Source organism: Apis florea, unplaced genomic scaffold (assembly GCF_048593485.1).
Source record: "Apis florea isolate Af1SG1 unplaced genomic scaffold, ASM4859348v1 contig_2272_pilon, whole genome shotgun sequence".
Taxonomy (NCBI): Eukaryota; Metazoa; Arthropoda; class Insecta; order Hymenoptera; family Apidae; genus Apis; species Apis florea.
This window is the reverse complement of record NW_028256549.1, coordinates 4,803,370-4,830,227: the sequence shown is the minus strand read 5'-3', so window position 1 is coordinate 4,830,227 and position 26,858 is coordinate 4,803,370. Positions and strand designations below refer to the sequence as shown.

Genomic DNA, 26,858 nt, shown 5'->3' with positions numbered 1-26,858 from the left:
TGACGTCAAATTCTGGGAATTTCTAAAATTCTTGGAAATGACGTCAAATTCTGAGAATTTCTAAAATTCTTGGAAATGACGTCAAATTCCTGGAATTTCCGAAATTCTTGTACGAACGAAATTTTGCTCAATTTTTACACTTTGTATTAGGAGAACATAAGTTGATAGGAGGTCGTTCGAGAAATTTTTCCGAGAATTTTGCCAGTTCTTGGAAATGACGTCAAATTCTGGGAATTTCTAAAATTCTTGGAAATGACGTCAAATTCTGAGAATTTCTAAAATTCTTGGAAATGACGTCAAATTCCTGGAATTTCCGAAATTCTTGGACGAACGAAATTTTGCTCAATTTTTCCACTTTGTATTAGGAGAACATAAGTTGATAGGAGGTCGTTCGAGAAATTTTTCCGAGAATTTTGCCAGTTCTTGGAAATGACGTCAAATTCTGGGAATTTCTAAAATTCTTGGAAATGACGTCAAATTCTGAGAATTTCTAAAATTCTTGGAAATGACGTCAAATTCCTGGAATTTTCGAAATTCTTGGACGAACGAAATTTTGCTCAATTTTTCCACTTTGTATTAGGAGAACATAAGTTGACAGGAGGTCGTTCGAGAAATCTTTCCAAGAATTTTGCCAATTTTTGGAAAGTCCTGGAATTTTTGATGTTCTTGAATGAACGAAGATATTTAATTCTAACACACTTATTTTTTATAATGAAAGCTGCCATTTTTTGAGATTTTAACCATTTTTTTTTTTTTTTTAAGAATTCGAGAATATAATGATCATTAGTTTTCTATTATATGAAATATCTCGTTTATTTTTAATAATATCAGAAAATATTTTAGATGAGAGTTTAATAGTTTCGATAGAGATACATTTTGTTATTATTAATTTCTTCATTTCTTGACGCGTGGATAATTTAAGAAAGTCAGTGATGATTTTTTTAAATAAAATCTTATGTTTTTTAACCTGCCAGTACATGCATTTCACCGTTTTCTATAAAAATATTAAGTTTATATAGTAAGAAACGTATAATTTAAAAGATAATTAAATTTAATTAAATATCTTTTAAACTAATGGTTTTTCACTATAATCGGCTTAATACTTTTTTATAAAGAATACACAGTTGCATTTACTAGAGTATTGAAAAAATATATCATTTTATTTATAAAAATTTAATTAAATTCCAGAAGTCCTTGACGCGTCCACTTATGAAAAAATTAATTATATCAGAATATTCCCGTCTCGAAACTATACAACTTTTGTCTGAAACATTTTTTAATACCATAAAAAATTAACGAGTTAAAATAAGCCAATCCTATATTCCTTTATCCCTTAGAATTAAGTAAACTGTTAAAAAATGATTAATTAGCTGAAAATATGACTAAAGTGAAAGGTAAGTACAGGAAGGTAAGTATAAAAGGTAAGTATAAAAGGTAAGTATATATCATTATGCTAATAAAAAAAGATTAAAAACCTCCTGTTAAACTATATTCTCTCAATACAATGTTAAAGTATCGGCTAAAAATTTTCACTTCTTGAAAAATTGGAATTTGTATTAGGAGAACATAAGTTGATAGCAGGTCGCTCGAGAAATTTTTCCGAGAATTTTGCCAGTTCTTGGAAATGACGTCAAATTCTGAGAATTTCTAAAATTCTTGGAAATGACGTCAAATTCTGAGAATTTCTAAAATTCTTGGAAATGACGTCAAATTCCTGGAATTTCCGAAATTCTTGGGCGAACGAAATTTTGCTCAATTTTTACACTTTGTATTAGGAGAACATAAGTTGATAGGAGGTCGTTCGAGAAATTTTTCTGAGAATTTTGCCAGTTCTTGGAAATGACGTCAAATTCTGAGAATTTCTAAAATTCTTGGAAATGACGTCAAATTCTGAGAATTTCTAAAATTCTTAGAAATGACGTCAAATTCCTGGAATTTCCGAAATTCTTGGACGAACGAAATTTTGCTCAATTTTTCCCCTTTGTATTAGGAGAACATAAGTTGACAGGAGGTCGCTCGAGAAATTTTTCCGAGAATTTTGCCAGTTCTTGGAAATGACGTCAAATTCTGAGAATTTCTAAAATTCTTGGAAGTGACGTCAAATTCCTGGAATTTTCGAAATGTTTTCAATGAACGAATCTTTTGACCAAAAATTCGATTTTGTATTAGGAGAACATAAGTTGATAGGAGTTCGCTCGCGAATTTTTTCTCGAAATTTTAGCAGTTCTTGGAAATGACGTCACGTTCTTGGAATTATCGAAATTTTTGCAATTGATTGGACAAATAGGAAATGGCATATGAAATTTTTTTTGATAATTTTATATATAAAATACTTACTTGTATAATACTTACCTTTTGCATACTTACCTCGCACCTGCTGTTTTTTTTTCTTTTTTATTGTTTTTTCAACAGTTTTCTTAAATCTAATTATACTTACCGTTTGTATATTGATCTGCTGTAGCTGTCATTCTTTGAGAAGGTTTTTAATCATTTTTTAAATTGTTTTTTTTAAATTTATTTATTTATTTATCTTTTACATATTTATCTCTTACAATAATTATTTTTTTGTTGTGTATCGAATGTATTTTGGCAATTTTTTACATTTATAGAATCCAAAAATATGTGTACCAAGTTTCTCACATTATGTTTTAAGTGGAACATTTGATTTATTTTTAGTGACAATGAATAATGTTTCGAATAAAAATTAAATTATTTCAAAGAGACTATATTTTTGTGTTATTGAATATTTTTTTATTATAAGTTATTGTAAATGGCGTGTGAAGGTTAATTTTATTTTTTAAATAAAATCCTATATTTTTTAATGCATATATATATTTCAGCATTCTCTATTGAAAAGATTATGAAAGTCGAAGAATTATTAATTAATTTAGAAGATAATTGTTTAAATGAAATAAATATTATAAATATTTTGCAAAAGTAATGATTTTTATCTAAAATCGTTTAATTTTTATTCGAAACATTTTTTTTTTACGGATAAAAGTAGTAGAATTATCAAATATTAATATTAATAAGTGTGATCTACATATAAAATATATATAATTATACTCTAAAAATATAATATAGAAATATAGAAATGCAACGTACGTAGAATACAAGAAACAATCTGTTTTTCAGAAGTCGATATTTCAGAACACAAACTTTTTTAAAATACCGTGTCCATCTTCCATGTCCTTATCTGCAGCAATTGGTTTCTCATCCCTTATATCGATAACCAAATACCATTTGTTGGTAACGGTCGTCTATTTGTAAAATAGTATTCCTCTTTATCTACGGACAATAAAAGAAGGGACTTTTATTTCCAACGCAAGATATCGAATTTATTTATTTCTTTTGAACTTATCATTTGCAGAAAAATATGTTTCCAATATTACCTTGTTTAACATTCTTCGAAAACATCATTTGCAAAAATTATCATATTAATCCTCTATCATAATCGTTCATCCTATTCCACCATCAATCGAAACAATAAACATAGACAATTATCCCAATCATTATACGTTATATTATTATATAAAAATATATTTACTATCTAGTAAACAAATAATTATTTCTAAACTCTCCAGATACATCTAAAAAAAGAAAAAAAAATATCCAAATGTAATAAAAAATATTAACCGTTGACCACACCGCCAAGAATCGCGGCAACATCTCGTTACGCAAACTTTTCTTACCACCAGAAAGCACGTCACGCTCGATTGGAACCCCCTCGACTGCGAGAACAGGCCGGGCATAATTCCGTCCGAGTTCAAGTAAGAAAACTAGGAGATCGGGAGGCCGGGAGAGGATATTCTCCAGAATCTTCTCCCTCCACCAATGTTCCATCCCTTTCTCAATCTTTCGCTCAACGGTATATTCGAAAGGGTTCTCCGGTGTAAAGCCGAGAATCCCCGATATAAATGTCAAGTTCGCCTTTCGGCTTTGCCACTCGAGCCTCTCTCTCTCTCTCTCTCCCCCCCCCTCTCTCCCTCCCCGATTCTCTTTCGTCACCGAGGGTGGTTTCGGCTCTCGTTGCCCTTGACGTGCCTCCTATCTCTTCTCTCACCCCCTTTCTGTCGTTACCTTACCACCCCCGAAATATTTTCTCCATCTCCTTCAAAATCCTCGCCCCCTTTCGAGTACACGCTTACATTTTACATTCCCCCTCTCGTTGTAAACTCCAACCCTCCTCCGCGATCTTCCTTTCCACCCGGTTTCTCGTTTATTCTCCGCTTCCTCCTCCACTTTTGTCCGTCCCCTTTCCTCCGCTCCACGTCGAGGGATTCACGTCGGCAACAAACAACAAACAGGAGGAGCGAGGAGGAGAAAAGGGAAGAGGAGTACGTAATCGTAGCGATCTTCGCCCGGCAAGTGAGAAAGGCAATTTGGGCGAACCGCACACCGCCAACACGGGGGGAGAGGGAGGAGAAGGTCCGGTGGATAACGAACGGCCCGCTGGGAGGTAATTAACGGTGTTTTCCAAGCCCCGGAGTAATGCTCGTCGTTACGACGGTTTCTGCCCGTGGTGGAGGCAGAGCAGAGAAATCGGCATGGACGAGCTTTCTTCGACCGCGACGAGGAAAGGTGAGGAGCTCGTCTCGGCCTTCCGTCCGAATGTTGGATGAGTCTGACTCAGGAGGGATGAAAGGGAATTTTTTTTTTTTTTTTCGTTGAGATTAAGTGGTTAACATCGGTGAAATGGGAGAGAGAGAGAGAGAATGTGGAAGAACGGAACTTTTTTTTATTATTATTTACGATGTAAGGAAAATTTGGACAATTGAATTAAAGATATTTAACGATTGCATCAATTTTTTAATTCGTCCTCAATTATTATTAAATCCATTTACAATCTGTTAAGACATCTGCTTAAAGATTAAGCAAATTCTTGAAGATAAATTCACTTTTGAGAGTGGTGACTTCACTCCGTGTGGATAATTTTCAGAATTTCCTTCGCGCTAAAATTAAAACAAATATTTCTAATTACTTTTTTACACCAAATGCGAATATCACACACGCGCAATGAAAACAATTTTAACGATCTAACACAACCACTTAACGAAACGAACGATTTCACTTTCTTTCCAACGCACTTCCACAAAATTACAAGCTCGATCAATCCTCCAGAAGTGACTGAAAAAAAAGGAAAAACTCTGGACAGATTTTCATTCCTTTCCAAATAACAAATTAAGTACAATCACCTTACCATCCTCTACTTTACCCTTTATCTGTACTGTACACACACACACACACACACACACACACACACACACACACGCACGCACGCACGCACCTTTTATTCCTTTCCCCCGCGAAAGGAAGCGTTCCATCCCCATCCAAAAATGTTCACCACCCACCCATATAATCATCGCGAGAAAAATCAACGATCTCGCGCGGCCACCGATCGCCCCCATTCTTCCATGTAACCAAGACGACGGGTGGATGAAGCAGGTACACATGCATCGAGTCGAACACACACACACACACACACACACACACACACTTGGACAACGACACGCCTACCTAACGCCGCGACTGCGGCGGAACGCGGCCAGAGAGTTGCCTCGCACCGGTAAATAATGCAAGCCGGGGTAATGGCGCTATCTCTGCGCATCTTTTATTAAACGTTCGCTTCGCCGCCCCTTCCCAACCCTCCCTGCGGCCCACGCCACCCACTCCACCCACCCGCAACGCCGCTCAACTATCCGAGCCGGAACCCACACCCTCAACACCACCCACAGCCGGGTTATTGCCACCCTGACTGCTCTCTTCTTCTGCGGGAAGGTGAGGAGGCGAGGGGTTTCCACGAGTTTCCACTACTACTATTATCCGTAGTCTCATTGTCGCGGCTTGTCCACTTGTTCTCCTCGATGCACGACGACAGATTTTGCCCCGGTTTTCGTTCTTTTCGAAAGAGAGGGGGGGGGAGGGAGGGGTGAGTTCTTTTTGCATTGGATCGAGCTCGCATCGTTGTAAGATGTTGTAAGATGGTAATTAATACAATGCCGCAAATTTGGAGAAGAGAGATGTAACCCGTGTAAACGATGAATCCCCGAAAGAAGTTCATCCGAACGTTCTGAATCTTATTTCATCGTAAAAATGGAATAATCTCGAAAGGAAAAACGGTATTCGAATTTCTGTTCTTCTTCGCCGCTCGACAACTACTCAGATAAGTTTCGTAATTCGTCGTTTATGCAATATTTCACGATATTCTCGAATAGGGGAGGAAGAATTTAGAAAAGATCGACTCGAATCGATCCCCTCTAGAATTCTTCTTCTTCTTTTCCTTCTTTCCCCGCGCACGATCGAAAAGACGAGGTCGCAATTGCGAGGCGTTGGCAATTCGAGCGTGGAAACCCGAAGGGCTGTCGATTTTCGCCGCGGTGCTGATTTCAATTAGCATTATTATTAGAACCGCATCGGCGACAAGGAGAGAGATAGAGAGAGAGAGAGAGAGAGAGAGAGAGAGGAGCGGCGCCGATCGTCCTTCTCCCCTCCTTGCGCCCTCCCCCCTCGCGCGCACGCACGCACACCCACCTCCTCCGTGCGAAGCGCGCAGGTCCCTCACGTACACGCGGCCTGGGGACCACCCCGAGCGACTGACGCTTTGCTAGGGGGTGTTTGAAAGCGGTGAAATCAATGCTTCTGTTTGCACTGTTGAGGTCGAACCGAATTCCGTTCTCCCGCCTGCGTGTTCGTCAGCCTTTCTATGTATATATATATATGTGTGTGTGTGTATATATGCGTGTGTGTGTGTGTATATATGCGTGTGTGTGTGTGTATGCGTGCGCGTGCAGTCAGATACGAGCGTCACGTTTCACCACGACACACTCGGCCGATCGCTAAGGTGAAAGTGCATGTGGATGAATGTGCATATAGGCGACGCCAATTTTCGTCGGAGGCGGCTCTCTCTTTCTCTCTCTCTCTCTCTCTCTCTCTCTCTCTCTCTCCTTTTCCCTCCCCTCTTTCTTTCGTTCTCTTTTTTTTTTAATCGAAACTACGACCGCCATACCTCTCCTTTTTTTTTGTTCTTCTTTTTTTTTTTTTTGAGGGCTTCGATCCGTGGCCGCTTCCTTCCTTCCTGTTCGGCTGCAAAATCAATCCTCGACTGCCGAGGATTAGACTGGTAGATGTCGAACTGGTGATCGAAACCCTGGCTTCGATATTTTAAGCGGATATTTTGATAATAAATCGACGAGGGGGAAGGGTTTGAGATCAATCAAAAATCATTACGACTTCTCTCGATCTTTCGCTCGAAAGGATTCCGATCATCGATACGATAATTTCAAATGAATTATAATTAAAAATTGGAGGCGAATCGGATGAAAATTTGCCAAACGAGAGAGAGAGAGAGAATTTCATCCCCCTTATCCTCCCTCCCTCTGAGTAACTGAGATAACCGAGTCGGCTCGAAGCTTCGGTGGCTTCCACTTAATTCGCGTCAAATGGAGCACCAAAGAGTGTTGGTCGATGGAATCGTTGGTCCCCAAGAAGAAAGGGAAGGAGGGGGCTGGCGCCGTCATAATCCCCGGTTGATCTGGTTCCGCTCGCGAGACAAGCGGGAGGAAGCGTCCGCATCGCGGCGGGAAACAGCGGCCGCGGGTTGGACGAGGAAAGAGAGTGGCGCGGACGCGAAAGATAACGCAGCCAATCGATCGATCCGCGGAGCCTTTTGTTCGTCTACGCTTCGTCCCGCTATCCGATTTAACTACGACTGGCCGGATCGGCACCGTAAGAACCGACTTTGTCTCCCCCCTTCTCTCTCGAAGGGGATGATGCTGCGAAAATATTGCTCGATCGCGCCACTTGCAAATCCCCCTCTCCTCTTCGATGAAGATATCGTTCATCGAGAAATTTTAGAAAAAGAGTAGAGAAGATACGTAAAGATTTTGCTTGCACGTGATGTTTCGGGAATACCTCGTTTCGATGGACAATTATTAATTCACTTCTTAATTGCACTTACTTCTCTTAATTGCATTCGCGAGAAATTTCTTTAATTAAGATAAATTGCACACTTACGTAATAATAAAGCTGGATATTTTATTTTCTTCTTCTTTCCTCTTCGAATATAAATTACGAGACGTTCGAGAACTCTTGTTTACAATTTAAAATGTAGAGAGAAAGAAAGAAAAAAATAAATTACACGTGTTCAATTAGTTGAACGAGTGATTTTGGACCGAGTGACAATTTTTTTCTATCTTTTCCAAATAAAAATACCGAGACTGAGAAATCCTTCCCAATTTCCCAAACAAACAAAACCGATATATAACACCTCCTATATATAATTTCCCATTTCGATCGAACACCCAATTAACAGATTCCAATCAGAGTGTCGTCCAATTTCGCCAAGTCGAAATCGTTGCGCGTTCCACGAGGCGGGATAGCGTCTCGTTAACCACGGCTGGACCAATTACCTGTTCCGCGAAACGTCGCTCAAGATACAAGTCTTTTTCCTTCCTTCCTTCCTTTCCTTTTTTTTCTCGAGCTCTGTATTTCAAGCTCCGTGCCCTATAAATAGCACGCGCGCGCTCGTATTCGCGCGGCAGACAGGACGAAACGAACGGGGAACGACAGCTATTGAGCTATTACACGCTTAAGTGGAACAGGGTTGACTGCAGTGGCAACAGTGTGTGCCTTGCTGGATGCGTGCGCGACTCGGCGACCTCAAACTGCTAATCCGTAACACGGATCCGGGAGGATCGGTGTGCACAACCGACACGCAGGAGTGTCGTCCCGCTCGTTGGAAACCGGCCGAAGGCTGGGCGGGTGGGGGGAGGCGAAAGGACAAAGGGGTATGGCGGCGGTTGACCGTGGATAATTGGTAACTCTAGACCACGACCGACTTCCTAACCGGTCGCGCGCTATACGCGCCTTTTCACGCCAATTTCTCGCGGCTGATAACGAGCCCCCCCCACTCTCCGACCAACGTTTTAAAGCCGCGCCACGGGAGAACTTAGCCGGCCTTGCCTTGCCTTGCCAACGAGACTATAGGGAGAATTTATAACGCGGAGCTTTTCTTCTTTTTCCATCCCCGTCTGCTGATTTAAATTGGGAATAAATATTGCGTTTAATTAAGGGCGGCGTGAATGGGGTTGGAAAATTGTTTCTGGTTAACGATGGTGTTTGATAATGTCTCGCGATTCGAAATCGCGTGTATCGAACAATTTTCCGTTCGACAAAATAATGGATTTAAAATATTCAATACGCCAAAATACGCGATTGTTTCATTATTTATTTCGCTACCGCGTAGTATTTTTCTCGATAAAGGTAAAGAAACTTTAAAAAAAAGTCCCAAGCTGCAATGTTGAACAACGAAAAGGAGAGATATATTAGATTTTTCCAGAAGATTTGAAAATTGTCTATCTCCGAACGAACGGTTTCGAAATGAAATTAAAGTCACGATCGATCGTTGATTTTCGACTTGATTGGCTAATGAGCCAATCATATCCCCGAGACGCTAAGAGTAGCCGAGACGGATCGTTAATTAGCGCCTCCCTCCCTCCATGTTTGCACCCGCGTTCCTTTCTCCTAGGTTAAGCGTCCTCGAGCAAGAATTCTTCTTTCTTCCTTTCTTCCTATACACTCGGCGCCCATCGAGGTTACGCCACTGTGTGCAGGGAGCGTGGGGTGCGCGAGTGTCGCGCGGGGTTGGTTATTTCACGGTCCACTCGGTCGACTCACACCCCTTACAGGCGGTGGCGGAGCCCCTTTCCAAATCCACCCCTAAGAATTAATTCGAGAGAATCGTCCGGCGGCCGAGCGACAGCCGCCTCTTCCTCTCCTCTTCCTCCACCTACCCCCTCGGATCATCTCTCCTTGCCGTAGAGGCCACTTTCTCCTCCTCCTCCTCCTCCTCCTCCTCCTTCTTCTTCTTCTTCTTCACTCTCTCGCGTCTTTCGCATTACCGTTCGCGTCGATCTAACTTCCTCCCCCGAGCTGGCTTGATAACGCCGTCGTCTCGACGTAGGGTCGAGATAAAAAGGGAAAGGGCCTGAAAGAAACGCGAGGAGGCCAGGGACAGGAACACGAGCAGATCTTTTTCATTGTCTACGACGGTCGAATGGATCGGTGAGACTGATAAGGCTAATTTTCGCTACCCTCCCGTGATTTTTCACCGATTCCTCTTGTCTTGGACGAATTTTGTGTAATTTCTTCTTCTTCTTCTTCTTCTCTGGAATAGAAAAATAAAGAGGAATCTTCGTTCGCTTCCTCCCCTCGTGATTCGTTCGTGAAAATTTCGATAAATGATCGATTTCCAATATAAACCAAAGCAATGAGAAATTTTTGGCGAATATTATATGGCGATTCGAGGAAACTTTAGTGAACTTCCTTTAATTCGAATTATTTGTCTTCGTTCGATACTATCTTCTTTCTTTCCATCTTTCGAGAATTCGATTCTTCTTCGATTGGAAAAACTGTATAGTTTAAAGTCGTACGAATTTTTCTTCGAGCATATCTTTATTATAATTGGAAAAAATAATCTATCTATATTACTTTTCTTACTTCTCACTTTTAGATCGTTTTTTCGTGATTCGACGTGGTGCAGAATCGATCGATTTGTACATCCAATGATTCCTCTGCGAACGACGTGTAGTGTTTCATCTGGACTGATTTGCACGCATATGTTCGCATGGACACGAACGACGGGTAAAAATATTTCACGCTGTCGGATGTCGGACGAAAAATTCCATTGGGACTGGGTTACAACGATCAGTCGAAATATCTTTCTCATTAATGACGATGAGTGATAGCGCCAATGTGTCGCCAAATGAACGTTTCGAGCGATACGTTATTCTCGACTCATCGACCGCCATTTTTCAGGGGCTACGTTGTTGTTGTTGTTGTTGTCGTTGTACAGGACAGATCGAAAACTTTACAAAACATCGATTCGCGATCTCATCCTTTAAATTTTAATCTTTGTTCGTGCCAAAATACTCTCTCTTTCCTTTCATCCTAATTCGTATATTTATTCCGTTTTCGTGTTCCTTCCTAACGTTTAACGAGTTCGTTTCAAGATTTGTGAAACGCAAATTTTGTGCAAACGCGTTTGCAAAAAAAAAAAAAAAAGAAAAACAAAAAAGAGAACAAGAGGAAAGAAGGAGGAAAGAGGCGAGGAGAGAAGGGAGGGAAGCGAATTATCAACGCGTTCAAGCGTTGGAAAAAAATCTCTGCTCGTCAAACGTCCATCATTGTCCCAGAGGAGGCCTTTGTCAGCGGCTCGGACGCCTGCCTCGGATCGCCAGGCCTGCCTCGCCTCGCGCTTTCTAATTTCGGCATCAAAGCAAGGCGCGAGCGATTTTCCGTCAATTGAACGTGGCTGCCTTTGGGACGGGTTGACAACAAGCCGCCACTGTATATCACGAACCGTGCGTGGAAGGCCGGACGAGTTTGGCCGTTCAAAGCGCGTAATATTCCTCCGCCATCCGGCCGTCTAATGGCTCGACTCGTTTAACGCTCTTCCCGTGCTCTTCCACTGCCTTCGCTTCTGCGAAAATTTCCACTCCGTGTGCACACGGGAAACCGATCGTAGCTGGAACGAGGAGGGTTGATTATGAAAAAGCGGGCGACAAGTCGAAGAGTTGAAGGGAGAGGTAATTAGAATTCCAGGCCCGTGAAGTTTCGTGTCGGATTTCTTAGAAACGTTTACACTGCAGTGTTTATTTATTTACTCGTTATATAATGCTCGATAGATAATTCTATTCTCGATATTTAAGTGAGATTTGAAAGATCGAGATCGATACGCTTTCGATCGATTAAATTTTTCGTATTGCATCGAAAAACGAAACTCGAGCGAGGTATATAACGAAGATAAACGCACACTGCGTTTAATCGCTTCTTCTTTCTGAAAATGGATTGTTCAAGGTAAGGGGATGGTGGTGTTCGAGACGAACGATGAACACCGGAGCGGAATGAATAAGGAATAATAAAAGCTGGGGCCACGCGATGACTCGAAGCGGGAATAATACGCATAATACGCAAAGTATGCTCGATTTGCAGCGGCACCTGCATCGGGTGCACAGGGCTGATCGATCTTCGTTGAGGCCGGCGCGTATGCTGTATGGGATAATCTGCGTGTATTTACTGGCAAAGGCTTACGAGTGTAACGTACGGTATTTTATTTTACACAGGAACGTTCCACTGCGTTCCGACGTGGTTCAGTTTTTCGCAGTTTTTGCAGCACAAAAAATTTGCTCGCTAAATCCTTTCTCTCTCTCTCTCGCTCATCCACTCGCGACAGACACACCCCCGCTCCGCTAACCCTTTCTCTCACGCACACCTTACCACCTCTTACGCCTTCCTTCTTCCGTTTTTACACCGTTTTTTACACAGACGGTCCATCCTCCATCTTTCAACGGGCAGAAAGTGGAGTCAAATATGTTACAATGGAGAGATAAAAGATTTCGATTTAACTTTCACTGTAAAATCATATCATTGTGTCAAATGATACGAAAATTCTATCTCTTGATCTTATCGAACAATTTCTCGAAGCGGATAAAGAAAAAGATATCTCACAATCGGTGACCGATCGTATGGATGGATACCCACCCCGCAGATTTTTCCACTCTCTCTCCTCCCCCTCCGCTCGTTTTCCCTGTGTGGGCGCATAATCGCGAATATCGCATCGGAATAAACCGTCGTCGCCGGTTCGTTTAATTTTTCCATCGATGTATATATGTATACCCATCCAGATTTTATCCAGCGGCCAGCTGTAATCGACCGCCTGTTGTTATTCCTCGGCCGCGTATCACCGCGTATTTATCTTTCCGCTCCCCTTCTCCTCCCGTGTTTGGCGAATTTTAAACGAGCCGACAATATCCTCCAAGAGATACCCTCGTTTTCCGCGCCTTCCTCCCCCGCGTAAACCGATTACTCCATCCCTCGTGCGCGACGATCAAACAAAGTGGATGGACGAAACGGATCCGGTCGACGGAGATTATTCGAGATGTCCAATGGATGGCTCGAGATGCGCCGCTCGCTTTCCTTCCTTCGAGATGGAAGTGCATGCTCGTGAAGAACGGAATAGTGTTACTGCCGCTATTTACAATTACAAGGAGGTAATTCCTTACGTGGATCTCGACGTATTGATATTCGACATTGAGGAGGACAACGTAAGTGTATGTGTGCGTGTGTGTGTGTGTGTGTATCTACAAATAACGAAGCTATACGCGATATCGGGGTCCACGGAAAGACACCTTGACGCTTGATCGCTTAACGATCAAGCCTATTGTACATCATCTTACATACTTGGTTTCCTTTTTTTACTTTTTCTTCTTCTTTCTTTTTTTTTACGCGCCTGTCCTCCCCCCCCCCCCCCTCGATCGAAGCGTTCGACCAGGATTTTCTTTTATTCACGAATATCGAACGTCGAACGTTCAATCCCAAGTCTCGTTACGTTACAACAACTTTTTCCCTTATTTATACCGAGTAACAAAAAATGTTATTACAAAAAAGTGTTACATATCGCCAATAATCGAAATAATCATCCCTAATATCATTTCCTTCCGTTCACCGCTTTACGGACGAGTAGCGGCTCACCGTCACTCGAAGTTGAACCACTTTTTCACCCTCGCTTCGAAGACTTCGAAGACGGGGACAGGGACAGGAGTTTGAAAAAAAAAAAAAAAAGAAAAAAAAAACCACCCGATTCCTTCCTCCGACCCGATTCCATCCACCCACCCCTCACACGCACATCATCGCCTCGAACAATCATATGATAAAACTCACTCACGCGGAACGCTCTCATTCTCGAAAGTAGCAGCACACTGTACAACAATATAACATCCACCCGATATGATTGATGCGCGAGATCGCCGCCCGCCGCACCTGCCGCTCGCTCGATCGGTTCACTTCTCCTCGCTTCTCGGCCTGGCTCGAGGGGGGCGATGAGGGAAGGGGGAGGAGGAGGTCCGCGCGACCGATCGTCGAGTTCGCTACGCGTGCGGATGCGTGTGCGGGTGCGGGTGGGTGGGGAGGGCAAGGCCCGTGGAGGATGGCGTGGAGGTGGGCGGTGGGCCGGACGCGGTGGCGGGGGTTGCGGGCAGGTGATGGCCGAAGAAGGTCGGCCCCGTAGGCGGATAAGGCGGCGCTGCCGGGTGATAATAGCCGGGGGGTGGCGGCGGCGGCACGGGGGCCGGATGGTGGACGTGGGTGTGTGGGTGGGGGTGCGTGTGCGAGTGGGGGAGGGGGTGCTGGTGAGGATGGGCGGCGAAGAGGAAGGCGGGCGCGTAAGGCGGCGGATGCGGCGGGGTGGTCGGGACGGTCGGGCTGTTCACGTCCAGGCCCGGGTTCTGCTTCTTCCACTTGGTGCGCCTGTTCTGGAACCAGATCTTCACCTGGGTCTCGGTCAACGAGAGGGAGAGGGCAAGGTTCAGCCGCTCGCACACGGAGAGGTACCTCGTCGTCTTGAACTTGTTCTCGAGGGCGACCAGTTGCTCGTAGGTGAACGCCGTCCTGGCCCTCCTCGGCTTGCCGCCCGTCCCACCGCTCCCCCCGCCGGTCCCGTTCTGGCTGCCCTGGTTCCCCTGACCCTGGCAACCTTGAGCCTGGACGCCGCTCGACGAGGAGGAGGAGGAGGAGGAGGATTGCCTCTTCTTGCAGCTGGGCGAGGACGCGTTGTTGCTCGCCGCCGCCGCCGCCCCGCTCCCGTCCCGGCCGGCGTTCGAGGACTCTTGATCGGCCACCCTCATCTCCACGTCCTCGTCCTCCTCCTCCTCGTCCGCCTCCTCGTCCATCTCCTCCATCCCCGCCTCGGGCGTGCCCTCCTCGTCCTCCTGGCCGCTCCCGCAGGCGAACTCGCCCCGCGAGTCACCATCTGAAAACAGCAATCGCGCGAGTGGATTAGACGCGGGGAAAGAAGAAGAAGAAGTCGAGGTTGAGAAGACGGTGGGGGAGGGTGGTGGGCAAGGAAAGCGATACGGTGTTGCGCGAGGAAAATTGATTACACCGGTGGGGCGAGATTGGCAGCCGGGTGTCGGTTTACCCTGGTGACAAAGCGGTAACGCGATCCCGCCCGTTGTTCCACGCCCGATCCTCCGCGCGGAAGACCAGGCGCGAACTCGATACCGCATTACACCAGGGAAAATGAAAAAGAGATCATCTCCATTTATCGGGGCGGAAAATAGGCGAGGAACGGGACTCCGCCGACTCGACCCTCTTATCCCATCAACAACGGCGCACTCGAAAAACGCGCTTGTCGGCGGTTCCACGGGGGCAATCAGTTTTAACGAGGGGCCGCGTCGAAAAGTTCGTTTCGCGAGCCACGTTTAATTTCATTTCTCTCCGTTTTGGTGTGAAAAGAAAAAAAAGAATATATTTCTCGAACCAACTTAATACTTGACGACTATGCTCCAACCTAGGTAGATTCGTCTACCATCTGTTTATCTACGATTCTATCTAATTATAATTCCCCCCCTCGTTGTTCCTCGTCGATCCGACGATTGGATGCACCCGACGACGTCGCAACGTATCCATTCGCGAAAATCTCTCTCGCATCTATCTCGACGTGGAAGACGTATTCCTGGGATTCCGGATCTCCGGGATCCGACAAACGCGCGGTTGAAACGCGCGAATCAGATGGAAAAGGAGAGAGTAATAAGCGGGCAGCCGGTCGGCCGGAATCAGAGGGAAAGAGAAAGAGAGCGGCCAATCGTTCGCTCAATGAGAGAGGAGATTGGAGATTCAATCAGCACGCAGATGTCCCGGGGACAGATATTCCCTGGCTCTGGTCCGTGGAGGCTGGGGGCGCCCCTGTGGGAGGGGGTGGGGATAGGTTTCCGGATAAAACCAGAGAGACGGAAAGAGAGAGAGAGAGAGAGAGAGAGAGAGAGAGAGAGAGAGAGAGAGAGAGAGATTGAAAGAGACGGACGGGCGGTTGAAGAGAGAGGAGAAGACAGCTGGAGAGGAAAGGAGAAAGAGGAGGGGGGGAATGGAGAAATGGAGAGATGGAGAGAGACGGTGGAACGGCTCATCCGAATTGGCGTGGCTCGTGGCCCATAGCCCGTAGCCTAGCACCGTGCCTGGGGGTTGGAAGTCCGTAGGGGGCGACGGATCGAGAAGGTTTACGTCGTAATGGGATTTGTATCTCGTTAACGCGCGATCGTTCTTGCAGGCCGTCGTACAGGCCGCCGCCGACCGCCTCTCTCTCTCTCTCTCTCTCTCTGCCCCCCTCTTCCACAGCTTCCTCTTTCTTTGCCTATTTTCCGCCACCGGCCCTCGTATCTTTCAACTCCACACCGTGGCCCGCAGGCTACATCCTTCCTCCCTTCACCTCTCCACCCCCCTCCTTCTTTTTTGCCATCGTACAGGCGTTGCGCCGATTGATCGGCCTCTAATTGAATCGCGTAATTTATATTGTTCCTCCGGTTCTCCATTTTCCAACCGGAGCCGTTGCCGCCCGTTTCTTTTTTTTTTTTTTTTTTTCTTTCACGAATATCGGAGATATTCCCACCCCCGAAATCCTTTAATCGTTTCTAATTAAACGATATCTTCTTCTATCTTCTTCCATCATCGTTTCGTTTTCGACCTCGTTCGACGCGGATCGCTTTTCGATCATTCGACACGCTGTGACGAGAATCGGATCGCGCAACAATTTTCCAATCGAATTTCGATGATTCGGGATAAATTTTTGGGAACAGTTGGGAAGGATCGCGAGGCGTTTTTGGGCAATTAGGCTCGACGATGCAACCCTGTTATCGCGTTTATCTCGTTTAAATCTTCTTCATTAGGCACGATCGCTGGGGAGAATCGATATATACGGCGGTAAGGGGGGTAAGGTCCCCAGGGGGTAGTGTAAGAGGGCACGAGGGGGATGGGAGCACACAGTCAGGAACACTTATTTCGGTTTTCCTCATTAAGCACAATGAGAACGGGTATCGCGACTTGGGAATAGGCAGATCACCTCTTTACCCTTCGCTCCCCCTCCCCCTCTCACCCGATGATGACGTTGACGAAGCGTCGCGAGACGGCGACGTTGGATCGAAGCCTAGAAACGTTAATGGGCGGCGGGAATATTAGGAACAGTGTGAAATTTCGCGTGCCAGAGCAATAACGGAAGGAAGATAAACGGCGAGGCGAGGTTGATCACGATCGATCAGAGAGATTTAACAGCGGTCCGTTTGTTTTACGAGCGGGCGGCCAATTATAGATATTATAGGCAAGTGTCGAATAATCAGGTTCTTAGCCTGACCAGGTTCTCCGCTCCTCTTCATAAAGGATAAACCCATAGGTTTACAGGAACACATATGGCCACGTGTCTAAAATCTGTGGGGAGGAAATATCGGTGGGACGATGATTGATCCAATAAACTAGGGTTCAAAATTGCTTTTACCATCGGCCGATCTAAACACAGTTTAATCATCCGGCTTGTTGCACCAGTACAAACAATTAAATCCTTCCTAATTTCGAAACTCTTCCTCTTATCTATTATAACATATATTCCTGTCCTGCGGTACGATTATTATTCGTCGAGTAAAAGATCTCGTTCGAACAAATTTTAATTCCTCTCTTTTCCACTCAACTGCTTCTCTCGCAAAGAATCGTCCCTCGCGCGCGTTTTCCACAAATTTTCTCGCGTTCTCCAGAAGATCGCGTTTTCGAAACCCGAATGAGGGGTCGGTCCACGTCGCATAGAATCGTTCCCTCGAAACGATACGATCGGGGCAACCCCGCCCCCCCCACCCCGATAAGAAAAACACAGCCAGCAGGAAAAGGAGCTCGTTCGACTGATACTTGGACGTCCAACGTCCGAGCGGTGATTACGGATATTTTTCCAGAAAATCTAGCGGAAAATCCGGAGATCGAGATTTCGAGTCGCGAAGGGGGGGGAGGAGAAGGGGGAGGGGGTGAACGTTCGGAGAATCGGTGGCGTGTGCAAAAAGGGGGAGAGAAGCGGGGTAGAAGGGGAAGCGCGGCGACGAGGGAGAAGTCATTATGATGCAGAAGAGCCAATTTTCTGGGCGGCTTGGCGCGATGCGACGCGATACGCCGCGATGCTGCGCGATTATCATAACAACCGGCGATATTATTCCGTCGCCGGATTTGCAGCGGGGGTGCCGGGGATGAGAGGGCCGAGGTCGAAACGGATTTCAACCGATCGGCCGGCTGCCTCTGATGCACTTTTAATGGGTATTCCTGACCACCCTGCAAGATGGATGGGCCGAGAATCGTCGTAATCCCGATTTCATCGCCTCTCCATCGATCCTCCGCCGCTCTTCTCTCCGCGCTTACTTTCACTCCATCCATCTATCCAAACTTTCACTTTTCTATTAATAATTTTGCAAACCACACCATCTCTATGTTGCGATCTCGCCTCTCTTCTTTCGCTTCGACAAGTTTCGCCCCCCCCCCACCCCCAATATTTCTCTCGTTCCCAAGAATGGAATTCGTCCATCCGTCCGTTATTATAGGCCGTAATAAGTGTCTTTTTTCTCCGAGTGATTTCGCGCAAGATGGAGGACGGACGGATATCTATCCATCCATCGGTTGACAGCGTCGGTTGATTTCGTTTGCAGCCAGCGTCCCGTACCGGGATAAAGGGACGATAATGATGGGGTTCAAGGACTGGTTAACGCAGATTAGCGGAGCAATTTGTCACGCTCCGACAGGCCGCCCTCGCGAGCTGCCCCCCCCTCTCTCTGCGTCCCCCTACACCACCCCCTACAACCTTGGTCTCTTTTCCTCTTGGCCCGTTTCACCCCCTTCGTCGGACTCGATTCCTCCGCCCACGCTCCGTTATCGGAGCCAGGGATTCTCTTCCTTCTTATCTGTCCGCCAGACTCCATTAAATTCGAAAGTCAACTGTGAAATTGGGATCCTCGTGAGCGCGCGCGCGCGCGGAGGATTCGATCATCGACATTATCGGGAGCGGATAAGCTTTCCACGCCAGACGACTCGTTCGATTATTACCAGGCTGCTCGCGAACGAAGAATTTAATAAACGGGTTGAATCTTCTCGCTCGAAATGTCGGGTGAGGTATTCGTAACGAATAATAATTTTCGATTTTCGATTTTCTTCAAAAAACTTTATATATATAATCAAAGAGTGGATGTTTCAACTTTGTTACTTGAAATCGTTAATCCGTAAAATTGAAAAGGATCACATCGAATCAGAGGGGAATCAGGGGCGATGTTTTTGTTTTTCTTTCCGAATCATCTTCGTCGAATGAATCGTTAATCCTTTTCACCCCTTAATTGTATAAATTCAGTCAAATGTGTTCGAGTAAATAACTCGAAGGAGTCTTAACCTAAGAGAGAATCTGTCGAGCATCGTCATCGTTGTCGTTGCGTCGGGCGTCGGGAAACGTCGATTAAAACGTGAGACGCGGTTTAAACGGATCACGACGGAACGAATGGCGTTGGAAGAGAGCAGCATTAACGGCGACATTTTCGACCGTTCTTCTGCTTCAACCCTTGTTCCCGGTAAAGCGTCTACATCATCACTTTTGTCGGAATCCCCGGCAACACGCAAATAACTCTGAAACGGTCGAAATTGCACGACGCGCGGGGAACAGGGCCATCCTTCCATCTTGTCTAAACTTAGAAACGAGGAAGAGGCGTCGAATAAGGGGGGGAGGAGATGAGATGCGCTGCATGGGGACGGGAGAAAAAAATCCACGTTCAAGATCACGGAGTGGGATCTGGGGAGGGAGGGGAGACGAGGACCATATGTTTCCTCGATGGAAAAAAAAAAAAAAAAAAAGAAGAAAAGAAAAGAAAAGAAAAAGAAAAAGATGTTGACGTACGATGTTGTGTTTCGGTGGAGGACGATTACGAGGACGAAGCGCGAGCAAGGAGGAAGCAATAAACATGCGAGCTGATGTTTCGTGTGGGGAAACGAAACGTCGGTGGAGATTAGGAGGAGGCTTTGCGCGAATTCGCTCCTCAATGCGAATACGATCCTTAACCGCGGATTAATCGGCCACGTTCGTTCCATCGAATTTATAACCGAGGATGATGTAGCGAAACCGTGTTTCTAACTGAGCGACGCTCGGATCCCGTCTGTCGAAAATGTAAATATTCGTAAATTTATCGCGGTCGTCCGTTCACCAGCAAGGTAAATATACACTCGTTGCTCAATTATAATAATACCGATCGTCAATGTATACAAGTATATCGAGATTCTATATATCTCTTCTATCAAAAATTATTGCTCGCCGTTCGAAAAATTAAACGCGTTAAAAATAAATAATATTCTCCTTCGTGAAATATCGTAAAAATTTTTTGGGATCAACGTTTCTTCTCCGTAAGAAAACGATAAGGATCCCGTATACATCCCGTGTATAAAAAACGATCGTTTCCAGCACAGTGTATCGATCCAAGTCCACTATCGAGACAGAATGGAAACTTGAGGTAATAGTAATCACCTTCGTGCACGCTGTCGGCCCGCCGATGTCGCCGATGCTGGACGCGGCTGTGAACCACCCTTCCGCCGGTGAACTTGTTCGGATCCAATATATTCTCGACCGAGAACGCGAGACACCGTTTGTTCGCTTGCACAGTGCTCGCGGTCGTAGTGATGCCGCCGCCGGTCGAGGTGCCGGTCGTGCGTGCCGCGTTCCCGGAAGTGCAGACGGTCATCACGGTCGACGCGGCTGCGGCGGCGGCGGCGGCGGCGGCTGCGGCGGCGGCTTGCGCGGATATGTACACAGGTGTGCCGTGGGCAGTAGCGGTCTGTTCACCGCTTTGAACACACGAGAAAGGGTGCACGCCCCGAGCGGCGAACGGGTTAAGGAACTGATCGGGCCCGCCGCCGCCGCCCCTCGACGAAGGGGCGGTCAAGTCGACGGGGCTGCTCGGGTTGCTCTCGTCCACCTCGTCCCGACAAACGTCCACCTCGACCTCCTCGTCCTCCTGGTAACCTCCGTCCTCCCGATCTCCCGGATGCACCTCCTCCTCCTCCTCCTCCTCCTGCTCCTCCTCGTCCTCTTCGTCCTCGGCCACGTTCCTGCTCCTCCTCGCGCTCCTCTCCTCCCGGTCCCCGTCCTCCTCCTCCTCCTCCTCGTCCTCCTGCTCCTCCTCCTCCTCCTCCTCCTCGGCCTCCTCGGTGTCCTCTATCCTCTTCGAGGAGCGCACCGAACTTTCCATCGAGTCGTGGAAAGCTGCCTCGTTGTCGACCGGGCGAAGGATCGGCGAGGTCGGCGAGGGCGAGCGCTGGCGCCCGTTCTCGTAGCGGACAAAAGGATCGGCGGCCCGTACGTGGAGCAACACGTGCCTCCTTTCTTGAGGCGGCAGCGACAACCCCGCACGCATATCCGCTTCCTCCCGCGGTAGAACGACCGGCCCTAGAGGCGACACGGTCCTGCCCTCCTGCATCCTCCACATAACCCTTCCAGGTTATTCCTTCCCTCCTTTACCTCCTCGCCTCTCGATCCTCCATCCTCCTTTCTCTTCTTCCACGACGAGGACGAGCTACTGCTAACGTTACTGTTACGTCGCTGCTCTCTTTGCTCGCGAGACGGCGAGACTTACCACCGAGAGACCTATCCTCGCTCCGTGCGTGGGATCCTCGAACAAACAACGGGAAACAACGATCGGCGCACCTCGACTCACCGGCGAGACATCACTCACATTCCCCTCCCCCCGATCACATCAATTTCACCACTGAATTTCCCTCCCATGCCGCACTATTCTTCTATCCTCTTCTATCCTCTTCCCGAAGAACAAGAGGAGGCGAAAAGAACACCGCAATGTTCCTTCTACTACGAGACTACGAGATTTCGATCTTCAATTTCTTCGATCTCTCGAACCGAACCGTACCGAACGTCGAATCACCACCGAACCGCGGGACGAGGAAGAATCGCAGGGAATCGCCTCGGTTGGCGATCAGAGCGTGGTCGGGCGCGCGATTAGCAGTGTCTTTGGCGAGTGAGAAGCGGCGCGCGTCCCGTGAAAGCTGGCCTCGTAGGGACCTCCACGTAGAGCCATGGTGGCTTGAATAGGTGGTATATCGGCGTATTATTAGTAGCCGAGGAGCCGTCGTAGGAGACGTGGTCGGGCGTACCGGCGTACCCCGTCTTGGTGGGGTGGTTGTTCCGCCCCGGATGGGCGTGTCCAACCCCTGCCTGCTCGCCACAGTGTTCCGTGACCGGCGAGGGGGCGTGCACAGTGCAGGGGGTTGCGCGCACACACGTGCTCTACCCCCGACGTCCGTGCCGCGATCGTGTCCACCGCGTCCGTGTTGGCCGACGCCCGCGCCAACGATCACTCACACGATCGCCAAGGCACGCGCGCGATCCACCCAGACAGCCGGAGAGTGAATGGACGAGAGCACGAACACGAAATCGGGGAGCACCGCGTGCAGACGTTTCGCGGCCCCACGAGCGAGCTTTCGCCAGATACTCGGGTATGTACACACAGCGGAGTCCTACCTTTCCTCCCTCTCCCTCTCTCTCTCTCTCTCTCTCTCCGCGCCAGCTTTCTATCCGGCCCCACTCTCTCACCCCACTCCCTCGGATCCGGACCGGCTAAAGTGGTTTGTCTTTGATTTAACCACCACCGCCACCGTTCCTCGCTTTTCCCTCCACGCACGTTGCCATCGTTCAACGAGGATGTGTGGAGGAGTTGCACGCTAGATATGTATATATATATATATTGACGATCGTGAAACGTTGCTGGGTTTTTCGATCGACGATCTTGGCAAGCTCGATAGGCGCCTTATAAAAGTTAAGATGTTTCGACGCGTCTTCGAGGGCGAAAGAGGAACGGATACGGTTGGGTCCTCGTCGACGACCGATGGACGACACGAAGGAAGGGGGGGGGGGGGCGATGTTCACGGTAGTGGCGGCCGCTCTATTGCCGCCGCTCTTAACTCGGCGCACGGATATTGTTTACCCGACCATTTAGGTAATTGCTGGCCTACCGCCCTGCCGGCCAATCGAACGTAACGCAGGCGGATGAGCCTGCAATACCGAGGCCCTCCCCTTCTCCTCCGATCAACCCTCTCCCGCTCGTATACACCCGTCTCTTTCCATCTCGCCACCATTTTTCCTCCCTTTGCACCGGCTTCATCGCCGATGGATGTGCGCCGTCCACAGAGATCTTTCGCTTTGTTTGTCGTTCGATCGTCCTCCACCCTTCCCTCCTCTCCTTCCCTTGTCGATCATCGTCGAATTAGCTCGAGATTGACGCTCTCCGATCGATTCTTTCCACGAAATTGGAGACAAAACTACTCGACGAGCCTTCTCATCAAGGGAAGCGAGTTTTTTCGATACCTTTTTCGATGTCAATCCCATAACGTAAGGAGGAATTGGAACGAGAAGCGTGCTTTCCTTACTTTAAGGAGTAACAGTTCGATCGAGGAGAATGGAGAGATTACGCGCAAACGTTTCCAAAGAAAGAAACGGGAGAAATAAGTTTCGAAACTGCGCGCGCGATGATATCGTGTATCGAAAGATCTGATCGTCAACTATCGATCCTTTCGTCCTGTCCTATAAAGAATCCTATAAAGAAGGGATAAAAAAAAAAAAAAAAACTAACCAATCTCACACCCCTTCAAAAAACGTTCTCCTAATTAACGCAAACACGACCGGTTTAACACACGGCCGACCATAATCACGTGCTCCGTTAAAAGGGTTAAACGATCGAAACGATATTTCCCAAGTCCAAGTTGGGAATGCTCGGCTTTGCCCTCTCTTTATCCGCCCGCTAATAAGCTGTGATAATAGGCGGCCCCCCAACCCCCTCCAACCATCCCATCGGGTCGCTCGAATCGATAAGCATAATGAAGCAGATCAAATATTTATAATCCTTACGCGGCCGCTTTATTCGAGTTTTACTTGAACGGTACAGATGTTCCCGAATCGCGTAATCGCATCCAGCGCGTGCAAAGAGGGCGAGGGGGAGGAGGGTAGGGGGAGACGGGAGGAGGAGGGGAGGAGGAGGGGAGGCAGGAATACCGCGCGGCGGAGCAACTGGAAACCGGCCTGTGCAAAGCCCTCTCTCTGGTTTTCCATTCCATCCGGAGGTAGAGAGGGGAGGGGAGGAGAGGAGAGAGAGAGAGAGAGAGAGAGAGAGAGAGAGAGAGGCAGCTGGTAGTTGGCCAGCTACTAATTTTCGTCCGCTCGCCGCCCCGGCTAATGAGCATTATCGTAAATTTATTTCGGGGGTTATATAGCCCGGCACCCGGCCACCGCATAAGAACTAACAAATTAATTTAATTCGTAAATGACACGTACGGCTTGCACGGTGCATTTACTGCATTGAATGCCGGCGCGCCGGGCGCGGCTCAATTTGCAGGCCGGCCACCGAAGCTTAATTAAAAATTTACACCGACAATGCGCCGCCACGTTCCGCACGTGCCCGGATTGTTGTTGTTGTTGTTGTTGTCGTCGTTGCTGCTTCTGTCGTCGCTCGTCGGTTCACCAACAACTAACTCTCGGCCACTCGAAGACGCGAATCGCGAAAACGGCGAGAGCGAAAGAGTAAACGGCGAATTAACGAGCGGAAAACTCTTTCATCATCGTAGGGTTCGATCGGACGGAACGAAGAAAGGAGGAAACAGGTTGTTAACCTGTTGTGGAAGATCGGTTCGAAGGGGTCGCAGGTGAGCTCGGATTATCCTATACCTGGCGAAGCGATGTGGGTTTAGGCGAGCGTCCCTAATAGTTCTGAAACGGAGTGCAAGCGGAGTCGAGGAGGCGAGCTAGGCGGCTGGATAGGATGTAGGGCGGTAGGATGTAGGGGTTGCGCTGCTGCTAGAGCAGGATAGATCGATACGGCGGCGGCCGAGCCAACTGGACAAGGACGGGGCGATGCGGGGAGGCGATCGGGCGGAGAAAGACGCGAGACGGGGGGCGAGGGGCGGGAAAGGAGGCGAAGGTGGAAGCGGGGAGGGGAGGTAGTTTGGAACGAAGATCGAACAGACCAGCCGTGACCAATTTGCGCCCGTTCCCGCTCTCGATTCCGATCCCGACACACGCACATATGTGTCCAACACTATCCGACAGTGCGACGTGCACGCACTGTGTGTGTATACACGCACAGGGATCTTCCACGAGATAGTAGGCAGCCCCCCTACAGCTAGTGGCAAAAGATAGCCGGCCAGAGAGAGGAAAGTCGCGCGTTGTGTTGCCGCTCGCCGTTGTGTACCTCGGCGGCCACCCCAAAAGTTTCACGCCTATCTGGACCGACGCGGCATCCACTTCTATCCGCGCCACGATAATTGGCCAATTAAAACCGGCCGAGAGCGTTCGAGTTACCTGGCATCCGATAATTATACGGTATCCTCGCGGTGGTTCGACCACCGCGTATCCACGCGGCGCCGGAGGAAGGGGTGGTGGTGATGGTGGCCTCCCTCCCCGGCGGCCCGAGGGGTGGAGGAACCGGATGGATCTGACGTGGAGGAGGCGGTGGATGGAAGGAAGGAAGGAAGGAAGGAAGGAAGGAGAGGAATCGACTGTATTCCGATTACGTGGGATTCTGCGACTCTCCCCCTCTTCCTCGCGGCTTGTCCCACCACACCACCCCCTCCCCTCGACGTCCTCCTGTCCTCTTCTACGTAAATCAATGCGGCCAGCACGCCCTCTCCTTAACCCCGTGACGCATGACTGGAATATTCCCCGCGTTCATCCGCGGTCTGTTTACCGGGACTCGTTTCAACGAGTCCCTCCCCCCTTCCCATCGAGTCGATATCGATGTATAACGGCGGTTCGATCTCTTGGCACGGTGTCCGCCAGGTGACTCGATAAGAAGGGTGGCCGCCCGGGCGGAGGAACCGCGGTGGCCGGCCGGCTTGATCGACAGCTCGTTAGCCGGCATGTTAATTGATTCGATCCTTCGGGAGGGGGAGGAGGGAGGGAGGGAGGGATGGGGAGTGAATGATGATTTCAAGTGAGGGGTGGAGGATGTTTCGTGGATTCGTTTGGACGAGGTCCAACGCAAAATTGTAATCAATTTATTAGCTCGCAAGCTCGTCTTAGAGGAACGATGACGATTGTTTCGTAGCGATTGCCTTTTTTGAAATTATCCCTTACAGGAGAAATAGTTACTCGATTCACTCGCTTTCGATACATCGCTTGCGAATTAAATAAGATCTCGATTTTGCGTGAATTGAATTTTACGTGTAATTTGTTCTTCCCCGTTTTTTCACGTTGGAACGAATGGATTTTCGAGTAAAGAAAGGAAAAAAAAGAAAAAAATCCACGCTTTTCTCAATTTTGCATCTCGGAAATAAACGTATATATATATGTATAGAATTTTCATAATAATAACAGTCGATTTATATAATCGCGGTATTACAATAACACGTGATTTACCTTATCCAGCGTAATTTCATGCATAATATTGCCGCTCGAAAACGCAAATAGAAAACGCGTTGTGCCCGGCCGACGCAAGAGTTCCTTCCTCGATAATCGAATATCCGATCCGGTGGAAATAAATATTTGAAATTTTTATTCAAATAACACACACGCACACACACGCGCGTGCGAGCGAGCGAGGCGAAAATGGAATTTGTATCGGGATACGTGATGCATGTCTCATTAAGAATGAGTTTCCCAGTTTGATTAATCCCGTGGCCGAGTGATTGATCGTTTACCCCTAATTAGAGATCGGATAAGTCGTGAAAAAGTGGATGAAATTACGCGTGACACGGGAGGAAATTAGGTCCTCGGCGAACAGAATGATGTATGATCGTTATACTTCAGTAACCTTAGCGACAACCGCGTTAAGATACTCGTGGATACGAGGCTGCTCTATTTCCGATGGAACTTCTTCCAACGAGGTAATTATCCTCTTAATTAGAAGCATAATTCCTCGTTGACGTCTCGTTTTCCTTTTGAAGAGACTCGAAAAATGAAAAATAAAAGAAGGGGAGGGGGGAGGGGGGGGAGAGAAAAAAAGAAGAGAGAAAAGAAAAAAAAAAGAAGAGAA

At 47.5% G+C, this 26,858-nt stretch overlaps 1 protein-coding gene across 1 annotated transcript; it reads right to left on the bottom strand.

The window, feature by feature from the left end:
* Positions 1-13,925: 13,925 nt before the first annotated feature.
* Positions 13,926-21,311, bottom strand: LOC100868929 (uncharacterized). Its single transcript, XM_031918015.2, has 2 exons — positions 20,354-21,311; positions 13,926-14,806 (listed from the first exon to the last, which is right to left on the bottom strand). The coding sequence occupies exons 1-2, from the start codon at positions 21,309-21,311 to the stop codon at positions 13,926-13,928; spliced, it is 1,839 nt and encodes a 612-aa protein (XP_031773875.2).
* Between the last annotated feature and the right edge of the window lie 5,547 nt (positions 21,312-26,858).

Excerpts from the sequence above, each read along its gene's own strand:
- LOC100868929 (XM_031918015.2), bottom strand. The coding sequence starts at position 21,311 with ATGTGGAGGATGCAGGAGGGCAGGACCGTGTCGCCTCTAGGGCCGGTC. Across the intron at positions 14,807-20,353 it reads GGCCGACAGCGTGCACGAAG|ATGGTGACTCGCGGGGCGAG; the intron begins GTGATTACTATT and ends TGCTGTTTTCAG.